Here is a 27,761-nt window from a genome sequence, read left to right as displayed (position 1 = left end):
AAATGAATGAAAACTTAATTAGTTGTTCAGTATGCAATTATGTTCAATTCGCGTTAGATTAATATGCGAGACCAAGGATGTTAACAAGTATACTTACACAGATATTGTGTACGTTACACTTCACCCTCGTCCCTCACACATGGTCATAAAATATTAAATTAAACTCTCTAGATTCTCCTAACTAATAATGTAGACAAAAATCGGACCCGTACAAACTTCGTTGAAATATCTGTCCGACAGCAAAAACTTAAGTAGATTACTTAGTTACAGTTATGTCATACCCGAGATATCTTGTGTCTGTAGCATTGGTGGTAAATTCGCCGCGCGTCGAATTAAACTTGCGAATAATAAATACAAAGCACACCGGAAATTGTGATCTCAATCCGCCGTGACGCCGCTCTGAGCATCTCTGCAGGTAATTGCTTATTCTACATAAATCTCTTCATGTATTTTCTAACGAACGAAATAATTTCTACCATTTCCCGAGTAAACGTTTACTCATCAAACGAAATTCTCTTGTGCTAAATGTTTTGGTTGCGTTTTCCATGCTCGCTCTCATAGTTGATTGCTATAGTGTTTTAATGTTAACAGTACAGACAGACGGACAAAAATAAAATAGTGCTTGTTTTGGTTTTGGCAAATAGCCGTATTGACTTTTCAAGAGACATTTTGAAATCACAGACAGACACTTAAATTTTATTTATTTGTATTGGTATCATGTATTACAGTAAAAAAACCTTCGAAAATGCACGTAGTTTAGAAACGGTGATATCGTCTAAAGTATTCATTGGAATTATATATAGTAAAGGGTAATTATAATCTATATTCAGTGCGTAAGGTAACAAGCATGGTTATTGAAAAAAGATTAATCAGGAACTCCAGAAAATGGCTTCGCAAATAACTTATATTTTTTACTGTTGTATCTGTAATAATGTTTTGTTTTAAAGTATCTCCTAAGGTTTAGCCAGCGTCAGCCATGATAGCGCACGAAAACAGTTTTTTAGACAAAATGCCGATGTTAGTTTTAGCCATTTTGTACAAAATATTTATAGATTATATATAAAAACCTTCCTCGATTTATACCATTTCTATTAGTGAAAACGTTGCGTGGTTTAGAAGAAATTAGCTGTATTTTGGATGAGATTATATGCAGTATAGTAAGTAGTATCTTTAATTATAAATATAGGGCAACTTGCCGTTAGGATGCGCAAGCAAATGCGGACGTGGAGGCGGCGCCGCGAGTTCGAGCGGGTCGCGTGTGAAGGAGCGCAGGTGCAACGCGCACGAGCGCACGCTCGAGTCGGGGCCCGTCGGCACGCCCGCGCCGCACTCGCGTGACGTCGCACCCGAGGACATGCTGAATGTCGCGTATGGACTAATCTCGTGTAGATCCCCTGATACATGTTATCGAATGAAAATAAAACCCACTACCAGTAAAACTTTGACTCGGTCAGAGAGGACTATACGTAATACATTCGATTTTATATGTGATCATTAAAATATCAGGACTTAAGTAAACTGTAAGTAGAAGCACGACCAACAATATAACTATTCAAAATGTTAACTATGTATGATAGTCATTGTCGGTTATAAACGGTTAAAGCACTTGAATATAATTCATCATTATTGTTACCATCGGGTGGAGTTATCGTTTTTCCATTCGTGTGCGTGGGTTGTGCCACGTAAAGGGGTTGATTGTGTCCTTCGTGAGGGGGATGCGCGTGGTGCGTGCGGCCAGCGCGGCGGCGGCAGGCAAGCAGCGCGGCGGCGGCGAGTAGCGCGCTGAGCACAACGCCCAGAAGCGCTGCCGCCGCGCCCGCGCCGCCTTGCCACCAAGAGCCCGCTACTACGACGTCGTCAGCTCCGTCCGCTGCGCTCATTCTCGCCTCTATGGGCAATTCTATTGGCTCACCGACGCGTTCTGTATTTATTTGCGTGTACTTTATTGAATGTAAATGCATTGGGAAAATTTAATATTTGTATTTCAAGTAAATAGTTATTCCACCTCCATTCATAGTATGTGTCGCTGCCTTGTAAAAAGCGGGAGTATCACCAGCTGGGGAATGTGCCAGGACACGTATTTCATACCACGTGCCCGGTTCCAAATTCGAGGCCTGTAGAATATTATGGTTTAAGTAATGAGGTATTTAATAGAAATATTTTAAGAGTATTTAAACATCAACTCAATTAAAGTACCTCTGCGATTTCTCCATCAGTGGGAAGATCAGACCAAACCCCACCACTAGCAGGACGCAGTGTGAGTGTGAAGCGTGCAACAGCACACCGACCGCCCCAAGCGAGGAGAGCGATTCTTAAAGCGGTACTGTTTGACCAGATGCACTCTTTGCCCACCGGTGCCTTCGCCTCTGTGTATTTTACAGTTTCTTAAGTATATCACTAGAAAGTTAGGTACGAATGTATTTCATGAAAGAAGAACATATTATGCTAATATATAAATATTTATACATAAAATGATTCTCGAAATAAAATTGTTAAGACGGAGAAATAAATAAACAAGCACAGATAACTAACTATCGCCACGTGTGCGCAGTGTTACGGCACGTGAGTGTGGTGACGCTCCGACCGCATTGTGCGCTCGCATTGCCACGTGATAAGGAGCCCCACACGCGAGGCCACGAAGTGCTGCACCACGAGCTTCCCCACCGACGCGCCACCATCGTGCATTAGCGGCAATGTTACCATTCAATAAACTTTGGCTTCGAAGTTCACCACCTTCCCATCCTCGCCACCACCAAACTGTGTATCCTGTCCGGTAAATAATAATAGCTGTTCACTTAACACAATTGAAATATAATTTACTACTTAACACGATAAATTAAAACACACCTTGAAATATATAACTGTATTGAAAGACAAAAAAATATAACATTTTTAAACACTTTATGGTTTTATCTTGGGTTCTAGCCAGCGCGATTCAGAATTGAGACTCTTTTGGTTAACGCCATCTACCGACAAATAGCATAACTAACTTAACCGAACATACCACCCACCAAGAACCCTCAGTTCTTTACAGCTTAGGTAAAGGAATCAATTTGGAAACCGGACGTTTCAGAATAGAATTTTTACATTTTAAAGTGACAACTCTCACATGCCCATCAGGACCAACGTGCTTGTGTTGGACTCGAGCCAGTAGCCATTTCGAAGGCGGTAAATCATCTTTCAAAATGACGACATCGTCGACATCTGGTTCACCAGCTGTATTTTGCCACTTGTGACGCTGTTGCAATGTATGTAAATATTCCGTTGACCATCGCCTCCAGAAGTGTGTCATCATCCGTTGTATTAGTCTCCATCTGTTTAACGGGCTAATTTTTTCTGCGACAAAATGTTTTTCGGGTAGTGTTATCAGAGGTTCGCCAATCAGAAAATGTGCCGGTGTTAAAGGTGCGATGTCATCTGGGTAATCATTCAATTGGCATAATGGTCGAGAATTGAGACAAGCTTCAATCTGAGTCAAAAGCGTCGTCATTTCTTCAAAGGTCAACGTCGAATCTCCAATGGTTTTAAGTAAGTGTATCTTCATTGATTTAATTCCAGACTCCCAAAGGCCTCCAAAATTTGGTGCTCTTGGAGGTATGAAATGCCATGATGTTCCATCATTACTTAGTAACTCAGCAACTTCCTTCATAACCTGACTCATGCTTTGATTTAACATTTTTGACAGCTCCTTTGCAGCTCCAACAAAATTTAAGCCGTTGTCACTATATAAATCGGAACAGTGACCGCGACGAGACACAAATCGTCTAAATGCAGCAATGAAACCTTGAGTTGTCAAGTCACTTACAGCCTCCAAGTGGATTGCTTTTGTTTTCATACAAACAAACAAACATAGGTATCCCTTGTATGACCTTTGACCTCTACCCTTTGAAACTCTCATTTGTATAGGGCCAGCAAAATCCACTCCCGTCGTCTCGAAGGCACGTCCTAGATTAACACGTACCGCAGGAAGTTCACCCATCGTTGGTTGTATTATAGCGCCTCGGTGTTTCAGGCAGACAACACATTGGCGATAGCATTTCTTTGCTAGCTGTTTTAGACCAATGATCCAGTAACGACTCCTTAAATAGTTCATCATCAAAGCTATGCCACCATGTAACAGTCTCTGATGAGCATCTCTAACTATTAAATTGGTAAGGTGAGTATTTTTCGGTATTATTATAGGGTGTTTATAGCGAGCAGAGACATGAGAAGCTTATATTCTTCCACCAACCCGTAGAAGACCATCATCATCCAGGTAAGGTGACAACAAAAATAATTTGCTTTTCTTTTTTATTTTTTGCTTTTGTATTATATCATGTATCTCTTCTCTAAGTGTAGAAAATCTCTCCCATATAGGTTCAGTGTTATTACAAAAAAATGTATTCGTGTGATTTTTTCTTTCTTCTAGATTTGTTTTAGGGATAACTAATTTAATAGATTTTTTTGTTTCAAGATTTAGCCAATTAGGTCCCTTCCACCACAGTTGTTTATTGTTTAACTCAGATGGATTCACTCCACGAGAGGCAAAGTCAGCAGGGTTATCTTCTGAAGTGACATGGTTCCAAGAATCATTATTCAGTCTAGTTTGTATTTCTGAGACTCGATTTGCTACGAAGGTTTGCCATCTGGTAGGTTGAGCTTCGATCCAGGCTAACACAACCATCGAGTCAGTGTATGCGAAAATGTTTTCCTTAGGTATGTTTAAAACGTTGGCGGATTCCGAGAGCAGTCTTGAAAGAAGAACTGCTGCACATAGTTCCAATCGTGCAATCGAAATTTGTTTCAAAGGCGCTACCTTTGTCTTACTCTCCAATATAGTTACATGTATATTTTCTCTATGGAACACCTTTACATAAACAACTGCAGCGTATGCAGCCATGGAAGCATCATGGTTTTGCAACCATGTAATTCAACTCTTTTGATTTCTGGGTAAGTATAAATCCATCTCTCCAATTTTATTTTTTCCAATTCTTGTAGTCGTTGTCTATAACCTAACCGTTACTCTTTCAGATTAATTGGAACGTCTTCGTCCCATCCGCACGTACAGAGCCATAACTTTTGAATAATAATTTTTGCCTTTATTATAACTGGAGCTAACCATCCGAAAGGGTCGAATAGACGTGCCACTTCGGAAAGAATAGTACGTTTCGTTATAGGTTCTATAAGGTCAGGTAAGTTTATATAAAATTTAAACGTATCATCTATTCTATCCCATGAAAGTTCCAGTATTTTAATGACTTTATCAAATTTAATTTCAAAAGGTTGTAATTTGGGGTTACTCTGCGTAATATTATCTAATATTTCATTACAGTTGCTCGACCACTTCTGCAATTCAAACCAAGCGCATTTCAGTAAGTCATTTACTTGTTTGTAAATTTCCATAGCTTGACATACATCGTTAGCGCCGCACATTAAGACGTCCATATAAAACGCTTTTTTTACTATTGATGCAGCTAAAGGAAATCTTTGCTCTTCATCTTCAGCGACTTGGAAAGGAGTGCGAACAGCCAAGAACGGAGCTGATGCTGTGCCAAAGGTAACAGTTAATAACTTATAAGATAACAGATCTTCATGAGGGCTTTCTCTCCAAACAATTCTTTGATAGTCAGCCTGTTTATCTGCGATTAATATTTGGCGATACATTTTCACAATATCACTAACCAGAGCTATTTTATATGTTCTCCACTCCATAATTAGAGTGCGTAAATCTCTTTGTATTACTGGTCCAGTTAACATCGTATAATTTAGAGAAAATCCTTTGGATCCCTTTGCAGAAGCGTCGAAAACAATTCGTAGCTTTGTTGTATCTTTATCGTCTCTCAAAATCGCATGATGGGGTAAATATATCGCATTGTTGTTTTCTTCATTTACCTTTATCATATGACCCAGAGCTAAATATTCATTAATTACCTTACAATATTCTTGTTTCAATTTTATATTGTACTTAAATTTTCTTTCTAATTGTAGAAATCTAGATGTTGTTATTTCCTTAGTTTTTCCACATTTCTCTACTGGTTCTATATTTTCTTTAAAAGGTATATGTACTTGATATCTACCAGATTCTATTCTGACCGTCGTTTTTTTATAGATCTCTTCACACATCTGCTCTTCCTTAGTCATTTTACGTTCATTGGTAAGTACTTCATTTTCAATTTCCCAAAACCTTTTTAGTTGTTCATTATCACTTACAGAGATGTGTAAACTAATTGTTTGTTTTTCCTTTACAGGTTTTGTATCGTTAGTATCACCAGATAGAATCCATCCCAGCTATGTTGATTATGCTACTATAGACCCAGACGGACTCTTCAGCAAACCGACATCTATTTATTTATTTTTATTTATTTATTTATTGTAAGGACCACTAGTAGCTACTACATGTTTTAATGACAAATGTAAAACAATTTAGTGAAAATAGCTAACATGTGAAGCTTTTTAAAGTAGCCACAACAATTACAATATTTGTTTTAAAAATACATTAACACATAATTATAGCAACATGAGTAGAAAGATTAAAAAAAAAAAAAGTCCAAATTGGTACAAATTAAAGATCATAAAAAAATAAACATGCACTTAATAAAATTAAAATTAATAACACAAATAGTTTGAAATTGATATAGGTACAAATTAAAATTAAATAATTCATTAAATTCATGCAAAGTTTACGTTACAAAAAAAATTAATAAAAATATACTAATTAATACAAAATAAAATTAAGATAACATTATTTATTATTTATTTATTTATTTATTATTTATTTGCATCTCTCAACAATTCTAGCGCCCGTTTACGATAAATCATGGCAGAGTCATTAAAAATATCTAGATCTTAACAAAAACCATTGTACAACCGTGATGATCTAGGCATTGGTGCATTACATCCTAATTTCGTTTTTGATATTCTGACATCAAAAGTGCCCAGAAAACTACGAACATTGCGCCTTGGAATACGATAGTATATCTTTTCAAGTAAGTAAGTACAGTCGATCTCGTTACGAATTATCTTAAATAACTATGATTTTACTATAGACTTCAGCGCCTAGCAGCAGTTGTATTTTATTCGGTATATGAAACTCAGGATCTGCTAGTGTTTTGTTATCTAGTGCAGGCCAATTAAACATCGTGATTTGCTGTGTTGGCAAATAGTTTGTAATATTACGTAGAACATACGCCTTGACATGGACTGTGAAGGTTGGTTTAACCCTTGATCTAAGGTTGACTTCCACCATGTGTTTGATGCTAAGCTGATTACCTCCACTCAGTCCAGTGACCACACCGTTGATTTTTTCTCGTTTCAAACGCAACGTTTGAACGATATCCTCTGACACAAACGAGGCCTGAGAGCCTTGGTCAATGAGAGCACGGTAGGTTCCTATGTTTCCATGGCTTGAAGACACATCCACCAGTGCGGTAGCTAATAAAATTTGACCAGGTTGTTTTGTAAAATGTGATACTATGTTTGTATGGTCTTTCTGACTTTCTTCTCTTACAGTTTCCTTTCTTTCAGGGTGCAAAAAAGAGTGATGCTTTTTCTGACAAATACGGCAAGAGGTATTTCGCAGACATTTACTTGCTGAGTGGTTTGGGATAAGACAATTAAAACAGAGATTATGTTTTTGTACAAATTCCGATCTATCCTTAAAGTTTAGTTTTACGAATTGCTTACATTGATAGATGCAATGACTTTCTTTGCAGTATAGGCATGATATTGTATTTTTGTCAAATGCTGTGTGGAATGAGCGGGCTCTAACAGTTTTGGAACTGTATTCTATTATCTCAAGCGACCGAAATCTTGTTTCTAAAAATTGTTGCAATTCGTCAAACGTCGGAAAATCTTGCTCTAGTGCAATATGTTGCTCCCATAATCGATGACTTTCAGAATCCAATTTGTTTACTGTTATATAAACGATGATAGCACTCCACGATTCTGTCGGTAATCCAAGATTGCTCAAAGCGTTCAAACATTCAACCGTTGAATCAATTAATTGCCTTATGCTCACTGCAGATTCGGATGAAATATTTTTCAGGTTCAACAATTTTTTGAAAATACAATTTGATAGGTACCTCTTATTGTTGTATCTGTTTTTAAGTGTTGAACACGCTTGTTCATAATTCTGACTGGTTACAGATATACTTTTCAGCAACTGTTCTGCCTCACCTGTCACCGATGATTTAAGATAATGCAGCTTCTGCACATCGTCTAAGCGTTTGTTTATATGAATTAGAGAATTAAATAAATCATGAAACGACGGCCAATCGGTGTATTTGCCAGAAAAGGTAGGTATTTTTATCGTCGGCAAATCAATTTCAGTAATTTTGTGTTGTGTGTCTGCTGGTTGTACTTCTTTCTTAGGTGCCATTTCTTGAAGTTGATTTTTCAATTCACTTTTGTATTCTATATATGACTCCTCACATTGATTATATATATCATTAGAAAAATACTTAAAATCTTTTCTATTTTCCTTCTTGATATATGCTATAACTTGATCATGACCAGATTTAAATGTTTGCCATGTGTTTTCTAGCGTCTCCAAACGTGTCTCTAGATAACTTAAAGTAATCCTTTGTTTTGGTGATTTATTGTAATTTCGTTTTCCTTTCAATATTTGATCAAATTTCTCTTCCTGAACACTAATTATTTGATTTATGTCTTCCATTGTTAATATTAAATTAAAGTTCCAAAGTTTTGTTACAAAACAGATACACAAATTTTTCAAGTCCAAAGTCACTAATTTTTTCTAAGTTCCGAAGACAAAAATTTTACAAGTCCGAAATTCACTAAATTTTTCTAAGTGTTTTATTGATCGAATTTTGCTGTCCCAAATGAACTTAATTTTTCTAAGTGTTTAGTTTTAGTAAACGGAATTTTCTAAGTCTATATTGAAGTCCACTTTACAAAATTTTATTCGAAGTCCTGACACTTCAAATATTTTCTAAGTTCACATCTGTTAATTTAAACTTACGTACGCACTTTACATCCGGCTCGAAGGACCAAACTGTTCACTTAACACAATTGAAATATAATTTACTACTTAACACGATAAATTAAGACACACCTTGAAATATATAACTGTATTGAAAGACAAAAAAATATAACATTTTTAAACACTTTATGGTTTTATCTTGGGTTCTGGCCAGCGCGATTCAGAATTGAGACTCTTTTGGTTAACGCCATCTACCGACAAATAGCATAACTAACTTAACCGAACAATAGCTATAGATTTGAAATCGGTAAAAATAGGGTAAAATACATTGTAAGCTTTAAACATATAACGAAGTTCAATATATTTGATGGAAAAACATATTTTAGAATATTTTACCCAGAACCGGAGCACCTCCGTCGTGCGGTGGGTCCCATGCTAAGTGCAGAGCATGCGTATCGGCGCGGGAGAGACGCGGCGCAGGCGCCGCAGGAGGACGAATCACGCGCAGTGCAAACACTGTGGTGTCTCCGCCTGCCGCGTTACGTACTGAGCACGAGTAATTCGAGGCCGACAGTTGCTCCACCTCTGTCAGCAAAATATACACAAGGAGCGGATTGATACAAGCAACATATAAAAGCTTAAATACAGCCTCGACAGCGTAATATCGTTCAGTATCACGTTAGTGTTAGTACATAGTGGTTCGTTACTTACTGTGGATGATTAAGTCTCCAGTATCAGTGACTGTATGTGCGTGTGGCAACGGCATCCATCGTCTCGTAATGGGAGGGATACCCAGCGCTGAGCAGCGGAGCCGCAAGCGCGAGCCTACCGCCGCGGTAACTAGACGTCCAAGTGATGAGATCCGCGCTGACACTGTTTTATAGTAACTTTTGTAATGTGCAAACGTTGTTCTATTTAAAAATAAAATTTTATTTTGATTTAGAGTTTATGCGAATTTTTAATAATTTACTGAGCTGTGTTGGTGCAGCGCTGACTGCGCGACTGGGGGGCCCTGCTCCTGCGGCTGTAGAGGCACGTATCCAGAACTCGTATACAGCGCGTTCGCGTAGTCCACGCAATTCGTGCCATATCTCATTTTCGCCCTCTGTGCTGTCGTCGACGGCTTCCACACGCTGTGACCACTCTCCTCCCACTCTTCGTTCACAAAAAGGCTGTTAAATTGATGAGTAATTCAAAAACAACATTGCCCAAATTAGGGACTTTTTGACAAATCTCGTACTTGCCAAGTTCCCTCGTGTAGAGAGTGTAGTGTGTGAGTTGACCGCCGCGCTCAGCCGGCGCTATCCACGAAACGCGCACCGCGTCGGGTCCGGCAGGCAACGCTCGTATCAGTTCAGGGGCGCTCGGAACTGTATTGACGTAATTATCAATTCTTACCACCTAACTTTTTGTAGAAAGAGTAAGTAGTATATTTTGAAAAAAATACCATCTTCTCTGGTGAGACAATGCACGGGTGGCGAGGGTGGCCCCGCGCCGCGGTCGGAGCGCGCGCGCACGCTCACCGAGTAGTTTGTGGCGGCGCGTAGCCCTTGCAGTACCGCTTCCCCAACGGCCGCCGCACGCGCTGCTTCTGAGGCGACAGCACCACTCCATGCTACATACAGATACTGCTATTAGTACTTGTGATATTAACAGAACTAGTTAATTAAAATATAATAATAATAAATAATAATGTCCTGCAGACCGATTTCGGCCACGGCGGCCAATCTCAAGAGAGATTAGCCAACTACGCAGGAGATATTACAGTGCACAAGTGTGTGCGCAAACACAGGTGCACTCTCTATTCCCTAACTCTCATAATCCGATGGGACGGCAATCCGACACGACCGGAAAGAGTTCAGGCGCAGGACTAACGGCTTTACGTGCTTTCCAAGGCACGGGAGTGTACATATTTCCAACTTCCAGACTCCGGGCTGCTACTGAGAATTTTCTGACAGAAAAACCCAATAACTTTTTATTGGCCCGACCTGGGAATTGAACCCAGGACCTCCGGGTCTGCGGCCTTATATCAAGCTACTAGACCAACGAGGCAGTCGCAATTAAAATATACATAAGTAACTGACTACAAATTTTTGTTAATGCTAATTTTTGAGTCAATAATGTATGTGAAAAACAAACACTGTGAGAAATGCAGCGGTGCGTAATGTAGATCATAGCCTCGTATTGCTTGTGCGTGTGACTGCGACGGCGGCAGCCATCGAACCCGCAGTGACCTCGCCGACAGCGCCTCGCATGTTACCGAGTTCGGTGGCTCTTCTGGGACTAGACGTAAAATATTTCATACTTAATCGGTACTATTAGTTTATCTTAATCTTTCGGGTTATATTGCGTATTATCGCATAAATAGACTGAGCTGCTTTAATATTAATATCTATAAATATGTAAATCTAAGTATAATCAAGATTAGACAGGAATAGATAGTGCCTTAAACAGATACTTCGTCGAATAAGAAGGCATGAGACTTGGACGCAGATAGACAATTGTTCGATTAGAATATCAATACGGGGATAAATTATATAGTTTTTAAGATACAGCTTCATATACAGACGTAGAATAAGATATTAATTTGAAACGTGAACGTTACGTCAAGAAGTAAAAGTAAGTTTCAAGTTCGATTTAGTAGCGTAACAAATATTAGACAGAGATAAAGATGTATTTAAATAAACCGCTTGAATAGATCGGTTGGCGAATGATTATATCTCATTTTACTTTTACAGAATTGTACCAGGCAGCTAGATTAATACAAAACTATAATTTATTGTGTATTAACCTCCATCGGCAGTAGTGGCGTAAGCGGTAGAAGAAGCCGGTCCAGGACCGGCACGATTAAACGCCCGCGCAGACACAGCATAGCGCGCAAACTGACGCAGACCGCCCAGAGTGAGTTCCGCACTGCTCCAGCCGCGAGCCACGGCCATACCGGAACGGGCGCCGTCGTCGCGGCCGCCCTCGTATTCACTCTCCTCTTCTACACGGCCTACTTCACGCCACGATAACGCATAGCCTAATAGCTCACCGTTCCAGCCGTCTTGCGCTGGTGCCTGTTTTGTACAATTAAACAAGGTGAAACAGTTCTATCGCTAACAAATAACAAAGTATCTTTGGATAGCGACGGTTACTTACCGACCATGACACGTGTAACTCGCCAGTATTGATGGGCCTAATGCGGATGTTTTGAGGTGAAACTGTCGGAGCTACAACAAATATTTTATTGTATTTTTTTTAATCTCTAGTTATTAAATAATAATTATTAACCTTACCTTCTTCGAGAGTTGTAAAGAGCAGGGCATCAGAATGAGGCGACTGACCGACGTGGTTAGTAGCAACTATTCTCAATGAGTAAGCGGCGGCAGGTCGTAGACCTTCCAGTCTTGCACTCAATAAGTTAAATCCTTCTTCGTCGAACCTTGCGTTTATTGATTTTTGAGGAAACAAAACAGTTAACAATTAATAGTTTCAACAGAGAGAATATCATATTGATTAACTACTAAATAATAAAAGCTAACCTGAACGCTAAAAACCTCTAAGTAGGTATTCATATATTCCACAGTAAAACAGTATTACTTAATATTGTTTTGATTCGGCTTGAAGGGTGACTGAGCCAATGTTATAACAACAACAAGAGACATAAAATCTTACCGAGACTGATACTGGTGATCGTGGAAGAAAAAGTATAATTATGTAGTTAATAGGTTTTTTTTAAAGATGTTGTTTATATCTATTCACCTTTCATTATCCATTGAATCAAGGGTAAGATTATAATGATGCGTGTTATGTTCGAGTGCGGGTAGTGCATGCAGCGGCGTGCAGAGTGCGGCGAAGTGTGTGCGCGGCGCTGGATGGGCGGCCCACCGCACGCGAACCCACCGAGACCCTGCCCCCCAAAGCTGCAGCGATCGAGGTACATCAGGCGGTTCTGTGCATATTATTTTTGTGATGAACAAATTAAGACATTCTGTTGTTACAAGGTGTAGCCGTTACATTTTTTTCGCCTGTTAAGGACCAGTTTTTACGTTGTTACTTCAATTATGTTTAATTGTTACCTTCAACGTGTAAGAACATGAGCAGATCGCTACGGCCATATTGGTTGCGCGCATGGCAACGGTACTCGCCAGCGTCATGGCGCTCCGCCGCGCGCAGTTGTAGAGACGATCGTATGCCCTCGCTTGTGCGTACTTCTGATATTGTCCATCTACGAAATTCGATCATGGTACATAATAATTATAAGAAATAGTTGCAAATGTATACATTTAATTATTTATAAAATATTTTACACACGACATCAAACTCTATTATTACCTGTACGAGTCAAGATCAAGCTTATTGCCTCGATGAGTCCAGTGTACTACAAGTGGAGTATCCCCAAGCGCGAGGCAAGTGAGGACGACGCTGCGTCCTCGCACGCTGGTCATGTTCCGCACAGACTCGCTCGACAGACCAAAGTGCGCTGGTTCTGTAAGGAATATTTGCTTTAAAAAAGAAAACATCAATGTAATAAGAACATGAACATGACTAACGAGTTCCATCGGATCTCACCGTGTATGGTCACATTGACATGTTTGACTAGTGGTGGTCCTACGCCGTTGTCTGCTGTACATCGATACAGTCCTTGATGTGAATGTGCTGCCGACCTAGCTGCTATAGCACTACTACCCATGACCGCATGTCCGTTGCTTATTTCATGGGGTACATTCCCCAATTCACTGGTAGGTTTAAACTGATCGCCGTCTGCGCCCCATTCTGAACCTGCTACTTCCCACCGATCCGAATTTTCTATTCCATTTATTCCATCACCTAAATAAGTATAAGTTTACTACATTATAAATCTCGAACCTGAAGATATTACCAAACTTATAAATATTTTAAAAATCTCACCTATTCTTCGATACCAAGTCACGACAGGTGTAGGATAACCTTTAGCGATACACTCCAGTAATAATGGCGCTCCTAACAGAACAGCAGAGTCTAATGGTTCCGTAATCCATGTGGGTGCAACTGCACATCGGGAAAATTAAAATATAAAAACATCAAATTAATTTAAAATTGTTCTAAAATAAGGTAAATGTGATGCTGCTACGGTAAGAGAAATTACCTTTAACGCTAAGCGTAGCGGTATAGTTCACAGTGGCGGCGTGATTGGACACGCGGCATGTGTAGGCGCCGCTGTGCCGAGCCGACAGCTCCGAGAACATGAGGAGGGAGAACTCGTTCAAGCTCTTCTCCTCAATCTGGACAAATGGTCACGAATACTCTAATATACGTCCTTTTATCCAATACGCGTTATGCTGCAAACTCTACACTATCACGCGTTTTCTCACTATACAATAAAAATACTCACACATTGATCTATTTAATCGGTCAATTAAATCATTTAAAAAAGATATTTTTAGGGTTCAAAATTCAATTTAACCAAATACACTCACACACTCACCCACAACGTGCCTGTGTCGCCTAATCGAATTGTACTGCTTTTATAACTCATTATTATTTTGTTACATTTACATTTTATGTTTCAAAACTGTATGTTTTTTTTTTATTATTTTGCATAACACAATGGAAAACAGTAATTGGCTCTATTGTCTGTATATTGTATTTTTAATGTCAACATATTTTGCATCAAGCTGTTGTTGTCCTTAAATAATTAAAATAAATACTTACGTACCTAACTTTTCTTCCTTGTTTTTTTTTATTTGTTCAACAATATATATTTTTTCAAATATAATAATACCTGGAGGTTCGGTGGAATAGGAGAACCATCTTTAAACCACGAGAAGTAAACTGGCTTATCTCCTGATGAAACACCACAGAGCACCTGCACCGAACTACCCTCAGTAAGTTCTGACGAGAACATGAATGGTGAAATCTTCGGGGGATCTAGAAAATATATTGATTTATGCCCAACAAGTTGACTGGTACATCAGATTTCAATGTAATTTTTAAACGAAATGATTTGTTACCATTAGATATTGTATAAAATTCATGATTTATGTTTACAATAAATATATTACACCTCTGGTCATGAGATGATTAGGAATTTAAATGTTTAAAAAAACGAATTAAAACGTACAGTTCATGTAATTGATGGCAAGTGATCTCATGGGAATCAACGGGGAACCCTTGAGGATTATTTCTTTTCTCGTCTTCATTTATTTAAATAACCTCCCTTATATTTGAGATAAATACTACTCTTTATATTGACTGCCTCGTTGGTCTAGTGGCTAAATATAAGGCCGCTGACCCGGAGGTCCTGGATTCAATTCCGAGGTCGGGCCAATAAAATGTTATTGGCTTTTTCTGGCAGAAAATTCTCAGTACCAGCCCGGGGTCTGGAAGTTGGAAGTGTATACACTCCCGTGCCTCGGAAAGCACGTAAAGCCGTTGGTCCTGCGCCTGCATTCTTTCCTGAAGGTCGAAGGCCTGAAGGTCGTGTCGAATTGCCGTCCCATCGGATTATGAGAGTTAGGGAATAGAGAGTGCACCTGTGTTTGAGCACACACTTGTGCACTATAATATCTCCTGCGTAGTTGGCTAATCTCTCTTGAAATTGGCCGTCGTGGCCGAAATTGATCTGGAGGACATTATTATTACTCTATGAGAAATAAATTTATGAAACGAAGCTAATTCGTTTCATAAATTTATTGTCAAATGGTAAAAATACTAAATATATCATATATACTTATCCAAATTAATATTGAACATATACGCATTTGACAAATGATGTGCTACTAAATGGGGAAGTGTTAGACCTTATTGATGCTACAAAGCTGTTACTATATACCACTATTTATGCTAAGATTTAATGAAGGTAGACAAAGCTCTGTAGCATTCGCGCTCAAGAAAATTAGATTGTTAATTGATTTGAATACGGTTTGCCTTGACACAGTAAAGACTTATGTATTATTATATGCTTATGTCCTATGACATTCTGCTTCGGGGTAACGTAGCTGACATGAATACAATATTTTTGTTGCAGGAGATTCAATAAATAAAAGACGCAATACAGAGCCGAGAATAAATATATTGTCTGTATGTAATTGATGATGTCATGTATATGCTTACGTAAGTCACTACTTACACTATTAAAAAACAATTAGGGTTGAAAAAAATGAAAAACTTTCTTGATGAAGTAGTAGTTGAACATTTGACGACCAATAAGTAAGTGTGATATTTATATTGAATGGTTTTGATTTTGACTTAACTGTAACAAAATAACTAAGCCGCAGTTTCTTGTTATATGAAAAAAAACATTGTTAATTAGCATTGTGATAGAATTTTTTCGCAGAATGGGATTCCTTTTCAGACCAAAAATATTCTTCTTTCAACTGACTCAGGTGGTTTCTTCATATTACTTAGAGAAAAATATATTCCGGACTAGAAAGGTAAAGGAAAAAAAGTGGAAATGTTTCAATCAAATATTGTGACAATAAAGTAATATAACATGAATTTTAACTACCGTAGTATCAAGTATGGGTAATATTTACTTATATGCAGAGCAGGATGTAGTTCTGTAATCTTAAGGCATACTAAGTCAGTATAACTCACTTCGAACTTGTATTTCTACGTCTCTCGTAGCTGCCGGGCCCGCAGGCGCGGAAACGCTGCAAGCGTAGTGGCCCGCATCATGCGGTAAAGCAGGCGCAAGACGGACAGAGCCGCCGCGCGCCGACACGCGCCCCGCTCCTCCCAGCGCTGCCGCAGCACCGCGTCGCCACCATGACACGGAGCTAGACGTTATTTTATCATTTCTTATTCATGTTTATAAATAAATATTAGAATTCATTAAAAATGAACAATGTGCATATAAATATATAAATATATTTTGAATAGGAATTATCCTATCAAATGCACCTCTATAGACCTGATCGGATATCCAGCGTAGGGACAGTGCAGTGTTAGGTTCTCGCCGGCGATCGCGCGGACCGTGGTCATGGGACGTATCGACGGTGGGCCTACAACAATATCAAGCGATGAGACTTGCAGACTAATACGAGTACACCCTCACTTGACAATACTAACACCGACCAAAACTGGACAGTACCGTATATGTTGAGTCTCGCAGAGTGTTCGACCACACCGAGCGGGTTAGAAGCGTGGCACGTGTAACGACCGCCGTCTGCTGCCGTCGCTGATGTCAGGTTTAGAATTGATACCACCTCTCCCTGAACAGATGCTTCTTCGCTTATCGAATACCTGCATACGTATAAGTATGTATTATTGTTCTATTAAAATAAAACTATTAGTATTTAGCACATAACAAACGTAAGTAGAAAATCGAGACCTATGATGTGCAAGGTAGTGGTCGAGTGGTTGTCCGTCCAGCAGCCATGTGATCCGTGGCGGGGGCGAGGCAGCCGCGATGCAGCGTAGCGCAACGCTGCCGCCCGCGCGTAACGCTTGTTCGATGAAAGTGTACTGCAGTTCCGGTGGCGAGTCTACGCATTTTATCGTAGATAAAATATGATAAAAAGTAAAAAATTAATAAACAGTGCAAATAGAATATTCTTTGTAAAGGCATTTAAAAAGTAATTAAATGTACTTCCGAGTTATGTGATGTCTCGTAAATTGAAAGTGTCTACGACAGCTTTTAAGCTATAACATATAATAATTTATATCACTATTAATATTTTAAGTAAAAACGTTTTAAGGTACGTTGGTTTACCCTAGGGGATAGACTCGTGGCTTCGTATGACCAACATGCTAATGTTAATATAATGAAGTGGTTGATAGCACAAATAATTTAAGTATTGTAGAAATTAATAAGGATAATGATTGAAATTTATGTAAATACTAACAGTTTATACAAATAATATGTGTGTTTTAACCATTGTTTGTTTAAATTAAGTTGTATAAATATTTTGTATTTTGTATTTTTGTATTTAAATTAAGTTGTATAATAAAAAGAGATAGAATTATTACTTGGATAGCCAATAGATGTGGAAATTGGACAAATAATATATTTGTCCAATTTCCACATCTATCTAACAGTTTCAAGTTTTCACTTCTATGGCCCTATGACTGATTGCCTGTTTTTTTATTAGATTGAGGTCGAGAGATTTGTTCTCATATGCGGATCTAAGTCACGTTATGCCGTTGTTAGCAATTAATTCCCACACGTTAAATGTACAAAAACAACTTCCTTATTTTTGGTCTTAGATCTTCGTCCATACATACCGTCTAGCATTATAATGAAAGTGCATGACTGTAATCTGACAGAATCAAATGACCGAAAATAAGTCCTCATATTAAATAATATTCGAAACATGCTCACAAATCTTCACACACTTCCTATTTAACATATTACCTATTCACGTACATCAGACACTGGACACACTCTCATACACTACACATTTTGTCGTCGGTTTCCAAAAAACAAACTTAACGTTTTGTAAACTTATAAAATTTAGTTATTAATTAATTTTTATTTTTTTATACATATTTTACTTACCCTCAAAGTGCATTATATTTTTAGTTATCTGACGACTATAACAAAAAGATTTTCCTAGCCCCTAGTGGCTATTGATCAAAATATTTAATTTATTATAAGCTACTACTATTATTATACGATTTTTTGTATACTTGAGTATCAGAAAACTTCTGTAGGAGGAAATGCAGTGTAGGGTTCCTTCTTAGTCAAAAGCGTGGAACTCCTTTGCGGTAACGATATGACATTAGAGCTCGTTAGAAGCACACTTACTCTTGGATGAAGAAACATTACATGTGAGTATATAATAAGATGCTGCAGAGCTTTTGTAAGCTATTCCAATTATGAATAGTCATATTTTCAAACATTAATAACACAAATCACATACTCCACGAATAAATTAAAATTATTGTAATATTAGCTCTTTATGATCCAGTGGCAATCTTCTAACGTTATACGAGCTTTGAGGAAGATTCGGGATATAGTATTTTTACCCCCCAAAACCTCATTTAACCAGGTGTATATCCCGAATCCGAAAAAGAAAAAAAAAGATCCGAAAGTGTTTTAAATTTCGTTGTTATTAACTTTTTAATGTGAATAAATCGTTGTACTCTTTTGAATATTCTGATTATCAACAAGAAAAGACTAAGTACTAGAGTGCTCGTGAATATGTACGTTATGTCACTTATGTCAATTCTTAGAACTAAGAGGTTCAATAGAATTATGGGGTCTTAGTCGTTTATGTTCATGGGCGTATAATTAAACAGTGGGTTATTGATATTTAGCTGCACCGTGGCTGAAGACAATGAGGAAGGCTAGCGTGTGATCCGACACATTAATCGATCTATGCTTGGGTTGTGCGGCGGGGTGCGGTCGCTCCGCTCCGAGCCATACTCTGTCACTGCCTTACGCCTGTCTTTGATATCCGCAATCACACAGGTCACAGTGATATCACTTCGGGTGGGATCACCGATTGTCCATATTGAGATTTCGACTTAAATCAGCTTGTATATTAATTGTAGTGTTTATATATTAATTCTTTGTTTAAGTACAATTAAATAATGTTTAAATTACTAGCGAGTGTAAATAATTAATGAAAGTTCAGAGCCTGTGAGCTCTGAACGAAGGCTTGTTTATAATCTGAAATTCATTTGACAAATAGCTTTTTGTCAACCTTATTCCATTAATATGACAAATGCGCTGAATCGGGCAATATACGCTATAAATGCTCTTCGCTGATTGATTCAGCGCCGCGCGAATACTTCATAGCGATTGATATCTGTCGTCCCCCAATCCATATCCATAATAATAAAAATATGTGTTCATATACTACTTGCGTGGCGCGAATTCACGATGGTAATTATAAGAGTTTACTAAATTTACAGTAATGATATTATAGAGTAGATTGCCTTATGTTAACATATATTTAAACGATCATATCACGCCTTTTAGACCTTCAAATATCTTCAAATACTTACTAGTCCAATGTGCAAAGTGTAAATGACAATTTTTATTTCCTTCAAACGCTTAAAATTATTATGTTATTTATTTTGGCAATGATTAATACTGAATGACGAATACATCAAACTAAATTGAAAGCTTATCACTGACAGCCCAAAAATATTCTGTACAGAATTGTGACCCCTAATTTTACATAATTACGTTCTCCAATTGTACTAAACATGTGTATATTGCAAAGCAAACCACGCACAAAAATATCTATAAAAAAAAGATATAAAGATAATGTTGATTTGTGGCTGTAACTTATTTTTTATGTTTAAAATTCAAAACGAGGCGATACAATCCTATAGTGACCAATCGGTTTCACAAACTGAATCGATTGTTCACAAACTGAACTTACTTATCTTTAAGCGAACGGCTAAATTACTATTCGTTACTCTAAATGCGCCGAAGCGAACTCCAATATTGAAAGTGCACGGGGCTGAGCTATTTATCACTGAATCGGTTAACATTGTGAAATCCCGATAGTGAGTTATAGTATGTAGTATACAATGTACCTAAAGAAACGGACGTGGAGTGAAGAATTCAGGGACGAGGGAAGAGGGTGGGGCGTACTACGTACGCTATAAATCTCTTCAGAGCTAGAGTTGCGCGCTATTTGTTCGGAGCCGACGCTCGGCGCTCGGTCGACGCGGCACTGAGCTGTGACATTACTTACATCCAACTGACTAATGGACAACCGGACACCGTTGCTTCCTACCAGACAATACATTTATACCACGATATACCTTTTAAAAAGGAAAGCGCAGAACTTAAATAGAAGGCGATCAGCCATGATACTATTTCACTTTAACTAAAGTCATAGTGGCCTCTCAGACGAGGAACATGCACTCGTAATTGGAGTTGGCGTATCAAAACAAGGGCAGTAAAATAATGTCTTTCTCATGTTAATAATTTCCCATTTGAGTGCTAAGGTCGAAACACAGAAAGTCACTTATAAATTTAATCAATTTCCTGCATTTATTTCTATCGTAAGGTCGGGTCGAAGGGTTGGAGTGGGTCCATTGATGGGGGTCGCGGGTGACTGACGCACGCGCTTAATTAGTTTCGGGACACTACGGTGAGTTAATCATGATCATGCCGATCAGGCTAATCTAATTGTTCGTCATGTGATCCTTCTTCAGCTTTATTAACTCGCCTGAAATGTGACGTAACTATATTGTATAGTATCAGGGAGCTTATAGACTAATCTCGCCTTTGGTTGGTCGGGAACGTTACATAACGCGAATTTTACTTAAAACAATTTTATAAGTTAAAAGTAATATCCTAAAAATGTGTTACTTTTATTTCTAATTTATTATCATCTCATTCATGTCTGTTTGTCCTGAGTCTGGGTGTAATTTTCTATATAATTATGTATTTACAAAAGAAAAGTAGTATATGTAGTATATCAGTTGTCTGGTTCCCATAGCACAAGCTTTGTACAAGCTTAATTTGGGATCAGATGGCCGTTTGTGAAAAATGTCCCAGGATATTATTATTATTATTATTATTATTCAGGTGCTAAGGTGACCGCTTACTACTGATGAATACTGACCGACTATTATTACACAAATTACCTAAATAAATAAACATGCGTATTTCACGAACATAACTATTGGGTATAACGTTAATTATTTTAATTTGTATAACTAGTATCGTAATGCTTTGTTAAGTCTTATTACCTCCGAGCCTTATCTCGGCGGCGGCTTGTTCGGTGCGCATGCCGCGGCGCGCCAGACACTGGTAGAGGCCGGCGTGCGCGCGTGTGAGCCCGCGCAGGACGAGCGTCGCGCCCGACGAGCCCGCGAGCGCCGTGCCGTCGTGCGCCCAACGCAGCAATGCATCGGGATCGCTTGCACTACAGTTCAGTCGCACCGTACTACCGGCTTCCGCAACCTTCCATATAAAATTATATCATTTAAAATAACAGATAATATTTAAATCTCATAATTGATAATATTTTTATTTCGATGTTAATGATTACTACTAGTTCAAAACACTAATGAGTAGTAGTCACGAGTATAGTCAAATGAATAACTATTTTAACTAACCACTACGGGTGGGTTAACAGTCACTGTAAACGATTCCTGTACGTCGACGCGCATTTGTGCTGTTGCGTCTCCGAAGACGTTGTACGCCTTACAAAGCCACGCGCCGCTGACCTCCCGTGAGGCTCTGGTGAAGCAGATCGCGGCGCCGCTCGCCCACAGCCAAATAGAGCCCGTTGGCTCCACGGGCTGCAGTCGACCATTTTTTTCCCGATACCATCTATTTAAAGATATTTAAATATTAGATCAATTATATAGCAAGGTTTTAATAAAAAAATATGATTATCTGTGTTTAGAATAGAATTGGTTGGTCCAGCCGGACGTGATAATGTGAAAAGTGGGTTTTATTGACGTACGTGTACTGCGGCGGAGGGTACTCGGAAGAAACACACGGCATGCAAAAGCTGGTGCCTGCAGGGATGTTCACTTCAGTCTCCGTGGTAACTAATCTCGGCGCCGAGGTTGACGAGCTGGCTGTAGAACTTCTATTAAATTCTAGAAAACTGTATGTCCAACTCAAACTATGAATATGACATTATTATTTTTTTGCTTAAATGGCATGAAGCATTATTTTGTATTATATTATTTAAATTTAAGGATATGAGTAAATGCCCTTATGATAATGATTATGATAAGTAGCCATTATGTTCGTCAGTATTGACCAGTGGTGAATTGTGGTATTTATTATATTTAATTATGAATAAATACAAACGTAGAACGTTGAGATGAGCGGGTCGCGACCGCTTGGTGAGCGCCGTTAGTGAGTGGCGCGCGAGACAGCTGTAAGCGCCCGCGTCCGCCGGCGACACGTCGCGCACGAGGAGCGCCGACCCCGCCATCAGGTAGCGCGCCTCTGATATACGGTACAGTTTTGATAGTGTCATACTTCTCGACTTATTTAAATCCTTACCAAAATTATTATAATCTATAGCATCAGCATCATAAAATAAATTCCTATTGTAATCAATTTAGTGGATTCGGTATTTTTATAGTATAAGACAATATGTCACATTACTTCGGACAAAGCTTTAGACATTAAAGCTGTTTTCATTTCACACAAGGGAGCCGTTCGTCGGGTCTATTTATCTTAAGATTCTTATTTGGACTCCCGTCACAATATTTACAATACAATTACAATATATTCGTATGTTCGTAATAACGTAGATTATTTATATAGAATCACTCAGAGTACAAGAATAAGCTTATAACGCTAAGTTTCCGACACCGTTAAGTCAATAAATCTTTCCTGAAGAAAGGCATTTGTTTTAAAGAACTCCGCAAATATTTTTAAATTTGTATTATATTAATATATATTGCATAACATATTAAAGTGCACAATTGTGTGCGTAAACACAGGTGCACTCTCTATTCCCTCACTCTCATAATCCAATGGAACGGCAATCCGATACGACTGGAACGACGCACGACCAATACAATAATAAAATTAACAAAAAAAATGTGAAAATTACATACAACGGACTCGATATGTCACGTGATCAGCGAATGAAAACTAAGTAAATTTACCTGGTGGGTCTGTCTGCAAGTCAATCTGGAAAGGTACCACCCTTTTATCATATATTCTACCGTCAAACAGCAATACTTAGTACTGTAACAGCTTTACGTGCTTTCCGAGGCACGGGAATACACTAGAGTATCGACTTAGATGTCTCCGTATTAAGTTTTGTAACCAAGTATAAACGCGTATCGAGTACTTAGAAGTATTGCTATGTTGCGTCGCGGAGACTACAGCTGATACTCACAGAAGCTTACTAATCTGTTGACTCACATTGCACATAACTTTGCAATACTTAAAAAATGCGCGACCGGTAAAATGTACTTTACTTTTTAAATTTACAAACGTATATTTGTTTAAAAAAAGGTATTTTTAAGTTGATAACTGACTATATCCTTTTTTTTATTTTCGTTTTAATTTCTTGTAATAAATAATTCGTTAATTAAATATTTACTACATGATTTATATTAATTTTGTTTTTCGCAAAACGAAAAACCGAAAGTTTCAATAAGCTTTTATTCATACTTTGCTGACGACTCGAAAGAACAATAACTTTACCTATTTATTATTTAAATATATTATCAAAACCCAAATTATATTAATAATAAATAAGAAATATTAATTGAATTTTCATGTGCTTAATTTGTGATTATAATTCATCTCGTGCTTTAAGTTGAAGGAAAACATCGTGAGGAAACCTGCATGTGTATAATTTCACTAAAATTCTGCCACATGTGTATTCCACCAACCCGCACTAGAGGAGTATGTTGGAATAAGCTCCAAGCCTTTTCCTCAAAAAAGGAGAGGAGGTCTTTAGCCCAGCGGTGAGACATTCACAGGCTGTTACGAATTACGGATTAAGCAACGCAAGATTATATACCTGAAGATAAAAAAATCGTGGCGTTAGAATATGTTGACTTTCAGGCAGGACATAATACATGGATTTAATCGGATTTGTTTGATACCACTTTGTATTATATAAGTAAGTGTAATACTTTCAGGTTAAATAAAGTATAATATTTGAAGTTTTGGAAAAGAGCAACTACTAAGTTTCTTGTCGATTCTTCTCGGTAGAATCTACATTTCGAACCGGGGGTAGCTTTACATTTAATATAATCCTGTAAAATTACGATTCAAAAGTGATTGTAACAGCCTTCTTGAATAAAGTATATTTCGAATTGATTTACAACATTAGTACTCGTGGTTAATGTGAAGAGAGAATAAGTACTCCAGTACCGTCAAGACCGTATCGAGTCTTATCCACAGCCATTCATCAGCGTCGCGCCCGTCTCCGATGAGAAATTGCTTTAATTAATATTACTTCGCAGCTATTATAAATATGCTGTCGGGAGAACCTCCTCTGTCGGCCGAGACTCGCTTTAATTAGGCTCTCTTCTTCTAAATATATTCAAAGTGTCATAAAATCGGCGTGAGTGCAATCCTTGACTAAATTCCTTTGTCAAAAATTAATTTAATATAATTTAACAAGATTAACGTCTTTTATATCTTTATTTCTACGTGTTCATTATTAAGTATGACGTCGCTTTTAATTTAATTAATAAGATTAATACAACACTGCATATCGATTAGAAGCAAATATTTATTTTTAAAAGTAACCGTTTTGCTTTAAAATAAATAACTGCTGCCAAATGCCACACCTGGGCTAAGGTCTCCTGTTATTTTATGTAGACGCTTTAGGGCTACGTTCGCTAGAGGTAAAATGTAATCCTACGCGTACAGGTTTCCTCACTGTGTTTTCAATCACCGCTACTCACGCGGTGGATTATGACATGGACACGAGTAGAGCAAATTCAAACTTTGTAGAGCTTGCCCTGACTTGGATTCATGATTCGGTTAAGAAATACGTGTATATAAACGAAAATTTGGAGATAATTGGGTAAATAAAGATATAATTGTCTTTATATACGTACAGATTTTACAATACAAGATCGTTTAAAGTATTAGTTCATTAATTTTATTTCACCCGTTATATCATGCCCGTACCCTTAGATACGGTTCGACTTGCAAAATTAAGACACCACAAGACACCTAGGTTAAGCTTAGATCGCTCGGTCAGTGGACATATTTTACTGCGAAGAAGAGATTTATGGGCGGCCGCACTGACCGCCTCGAGCTCCGACAATTTATGTGCGCCGATAATTTACTGCTCTTATTAAAAGAAAATCACCGCCCATGCAATTGCCTCTCGTTAACGAAGATTTATTATCGTCACTACTTCTACGAAATAAGTTCTCAGTTATGATATTACTTAGGAATTAGTTCAAACGGCGTCAATAATGATATAACATCGAGTTGAAACAAGTCGAGTATTTCTCGATAAATTACGTAAGTGAAGACCTAATATTTAACATGTATTCATTGAACATGAGAAAATAACATTTATTTAATAATTGCGTAACTCACCTGGGCTAGGTGCGTCGACGTGAAGCACGCGCTCGCCGCGGTAAAACAGCGCTACGGCGGCAGGTGGCGGAGCGTGCGCGTGCAGCCCGTCGGGCGCGGCGCGACACGTCAATGCCGCTACACCGCCCGTTGCCACCGACGTGCCGGACATGACAACCTCCCATTTTGTGTCAGCCACTAAACAGGCAACGTGTATGCTTACAAAGGAGGACAATTGTCAAGTATTGTCAATATATTTTTTATTACATATAATATACGTTTTGTCACGAAGTAGTTACTAATATTCTTTTCCAGAATCCGGTTGTAGGCCAGTTCTAGGTTACTTGGAGGAGATGATAATAAAAAATTAGTATTGATTACTAACCTGGTTGTAAAGTCACGTCTCGCGAGACGATGGCCCCATGCGGGTTGGCGGCGCGGCAACGAACAGTACTCGCTGCTTGCTCTTCGCGGTACGCGCTGGACGGGAACAGCTCCAGGGTACCGTTGCTGTATACTCGTCTACGAAAACACTTTGATTGCTATTGATTGATTTGATATTATACTGATCTCCTTGAAAATTTTAATCGAGTTTCTTTCGGTCACTACTCACTCAATTATCACCACTCGTTGTATAACAAAGTCTCACTGCCGCGTCTGTCTATCTGTCTGAATGCGATAATCTCAAAAACTGCGGAAGGGATTTTCATACGGTTTTCACTAATAAGTGGAGTGATTGATAAGGAAGATTTAGGGGTATAATTTATTCATGTCTTGTGTAAATTGAAATATGAGCTTTACCGGTTTGCGCCACGCTATCGAATAGTATATTTTATACTAACGCTTGGCCCGAGCTTTGCCCGCGTCATAATCGAAAAACCAGTTATATAGGATAAAAAGGCCAAAAATATGACAATTAAGTCATATTTTGGCTGCAATAAAGCTTGAAGAAGTAACAAATATTCACAACCTTTCGTATTGATGACATTAGTGCCATTTTTATTATTTTAGTGATTAAAGATAAATGAATATGAATGAATTATTGTAATAACATACACATATAATAAATCTGTAACTAATCGCTTTCTGTACATGGAAGATATATGAGTAAAACTATTCAATGCAATAGAACAATAATTGTTAGAATTTTTGTTTGTTTGTCTGTGCGTTTGTGCGTGCTAATCTCAGAAACAACTTAACGGATTTAATTGCAGTTTTCACTAGAGTATTGTGCAAGCTTCACTTAAAATTTAATGTTTGTTTTATTTTAATCGGTTCATAAATAAAAAAGTTATGTCATTAAAGAATCACGTCGAACATTTATTCGATAAAAATGCTATAAAATAACTGTTCAGTTGAATTGGCTGAAACTTTAGCTAACAATAAATGATAGTTTGTAAAATGATGATGGTTGAAAATTTCTAGAAACAAACCAAAGTTAAAAAATGGACGTCAGTTTAACGCGTAAGTAACAAACCTATCTAAGCTACCTACAATTATTGATTAAGAAGATTTATAAATATTTCATATTAATCGTATATTTAATTTATGTTATTTTGTTTTCACATATTTTATTGATTTTGTTATAATTTATAAATAAGTTTGTCGTAATATTTTTCTGTTAAGTGGTAACTGTTTGCATTTGTGTAATATATTTTTTTAGATAAAGGTAGTAGCTTATTAAAAAATGTACATAGTTTCTTTAATACACATTTCTTTTGTTTTTCGATATTATATATTTCGCGCTAAATATATGCCCGCGGTTTCGCTCGCGCGAAAGTTGTGATTTTAAAATAAGAAATATGAAATGTCATTCTGGTTAGAAAGAAGTATATTACGATGTTTTTTTTATCATCATTGGCATATTTACAACAGGTATACTTAAGTATTTGTTTTCGGTTTGTAAATAACTTTATAAGTTAAAGTTTATAG

General features: G+C 37.8%; 1 protein-coding gene across 1 annotated transcript; it reads right to left on the bottom strand.

Moving 5' to 3' along the window:
* Positions 1-1,170: 1,170 nt before the first annotated feature.
* On the bottom strand, positions 1,171-26,242 carry LOC126781828 (cell adhesion molecule Dscam2-like). Its single transcript, XM_050506907.1, has 31 exons — positions 26,215-26,242; positions 25,851-26,027; positions 22,626-22,766; positions 22,270-22,387; positions 21,917-22,133; positions 21,548-21,761; positions 17,220-17,373; positions 16,980-17,131; positions 16,800-16,890; positions 16,484-16,665; positions 14,670-14,815; positions 14,034-14,169; positions 13,817-13,936; positions 13,478-13,735; positions 13,241-13,394; positions 12,985-13,133; positions 12,668-12,857; positions 12,202-12,347; positions 12,065-12,135; positions 11,712-11,982; positions 11,060-11,203; positions 10,368-10,535; positions 10,161-10,290; positions 9,891-10,075; positions 9,632-9,793; positions 9,317-9,505; positions 2,533-2,766; positions 2,197-2,366; positions 2,006-2,114; positions 1,634-1,921; positions 1,171-1,394 (listed from the first exon to the last, which is right to left on the bottom strand). Exons 2-31 carry the CDS (start codon positions 25,999-26,001, stop codon positions 1,171-1,173), a joined length of 5,064 nt encoding a protein of 1,687 aa, XP_050362864.1. The 5' UTR covers positions 26,002-26,027; positions 26,215-26,242.
* Positions 26,243-27,761: the final 1,519 nt, after the last annotated feature.

This window comes from Nymphalis io, chromosome 1 (genome assembly GCF_905147045.1).
Source record: "Nymphalis io chromosome 1, ilAglIoxx1.1, whole genome shotgun sequence".
Taxonomy (NCBI): Eukaryota; Metazoa; Arthropoda; class Insecta; order Lepidoptera; family Nymphalidae; genus Nymphalis; species Nymphalis io.
This window is presented reverse-complemented; position numbering and strand designations above follow the sequence as displayed.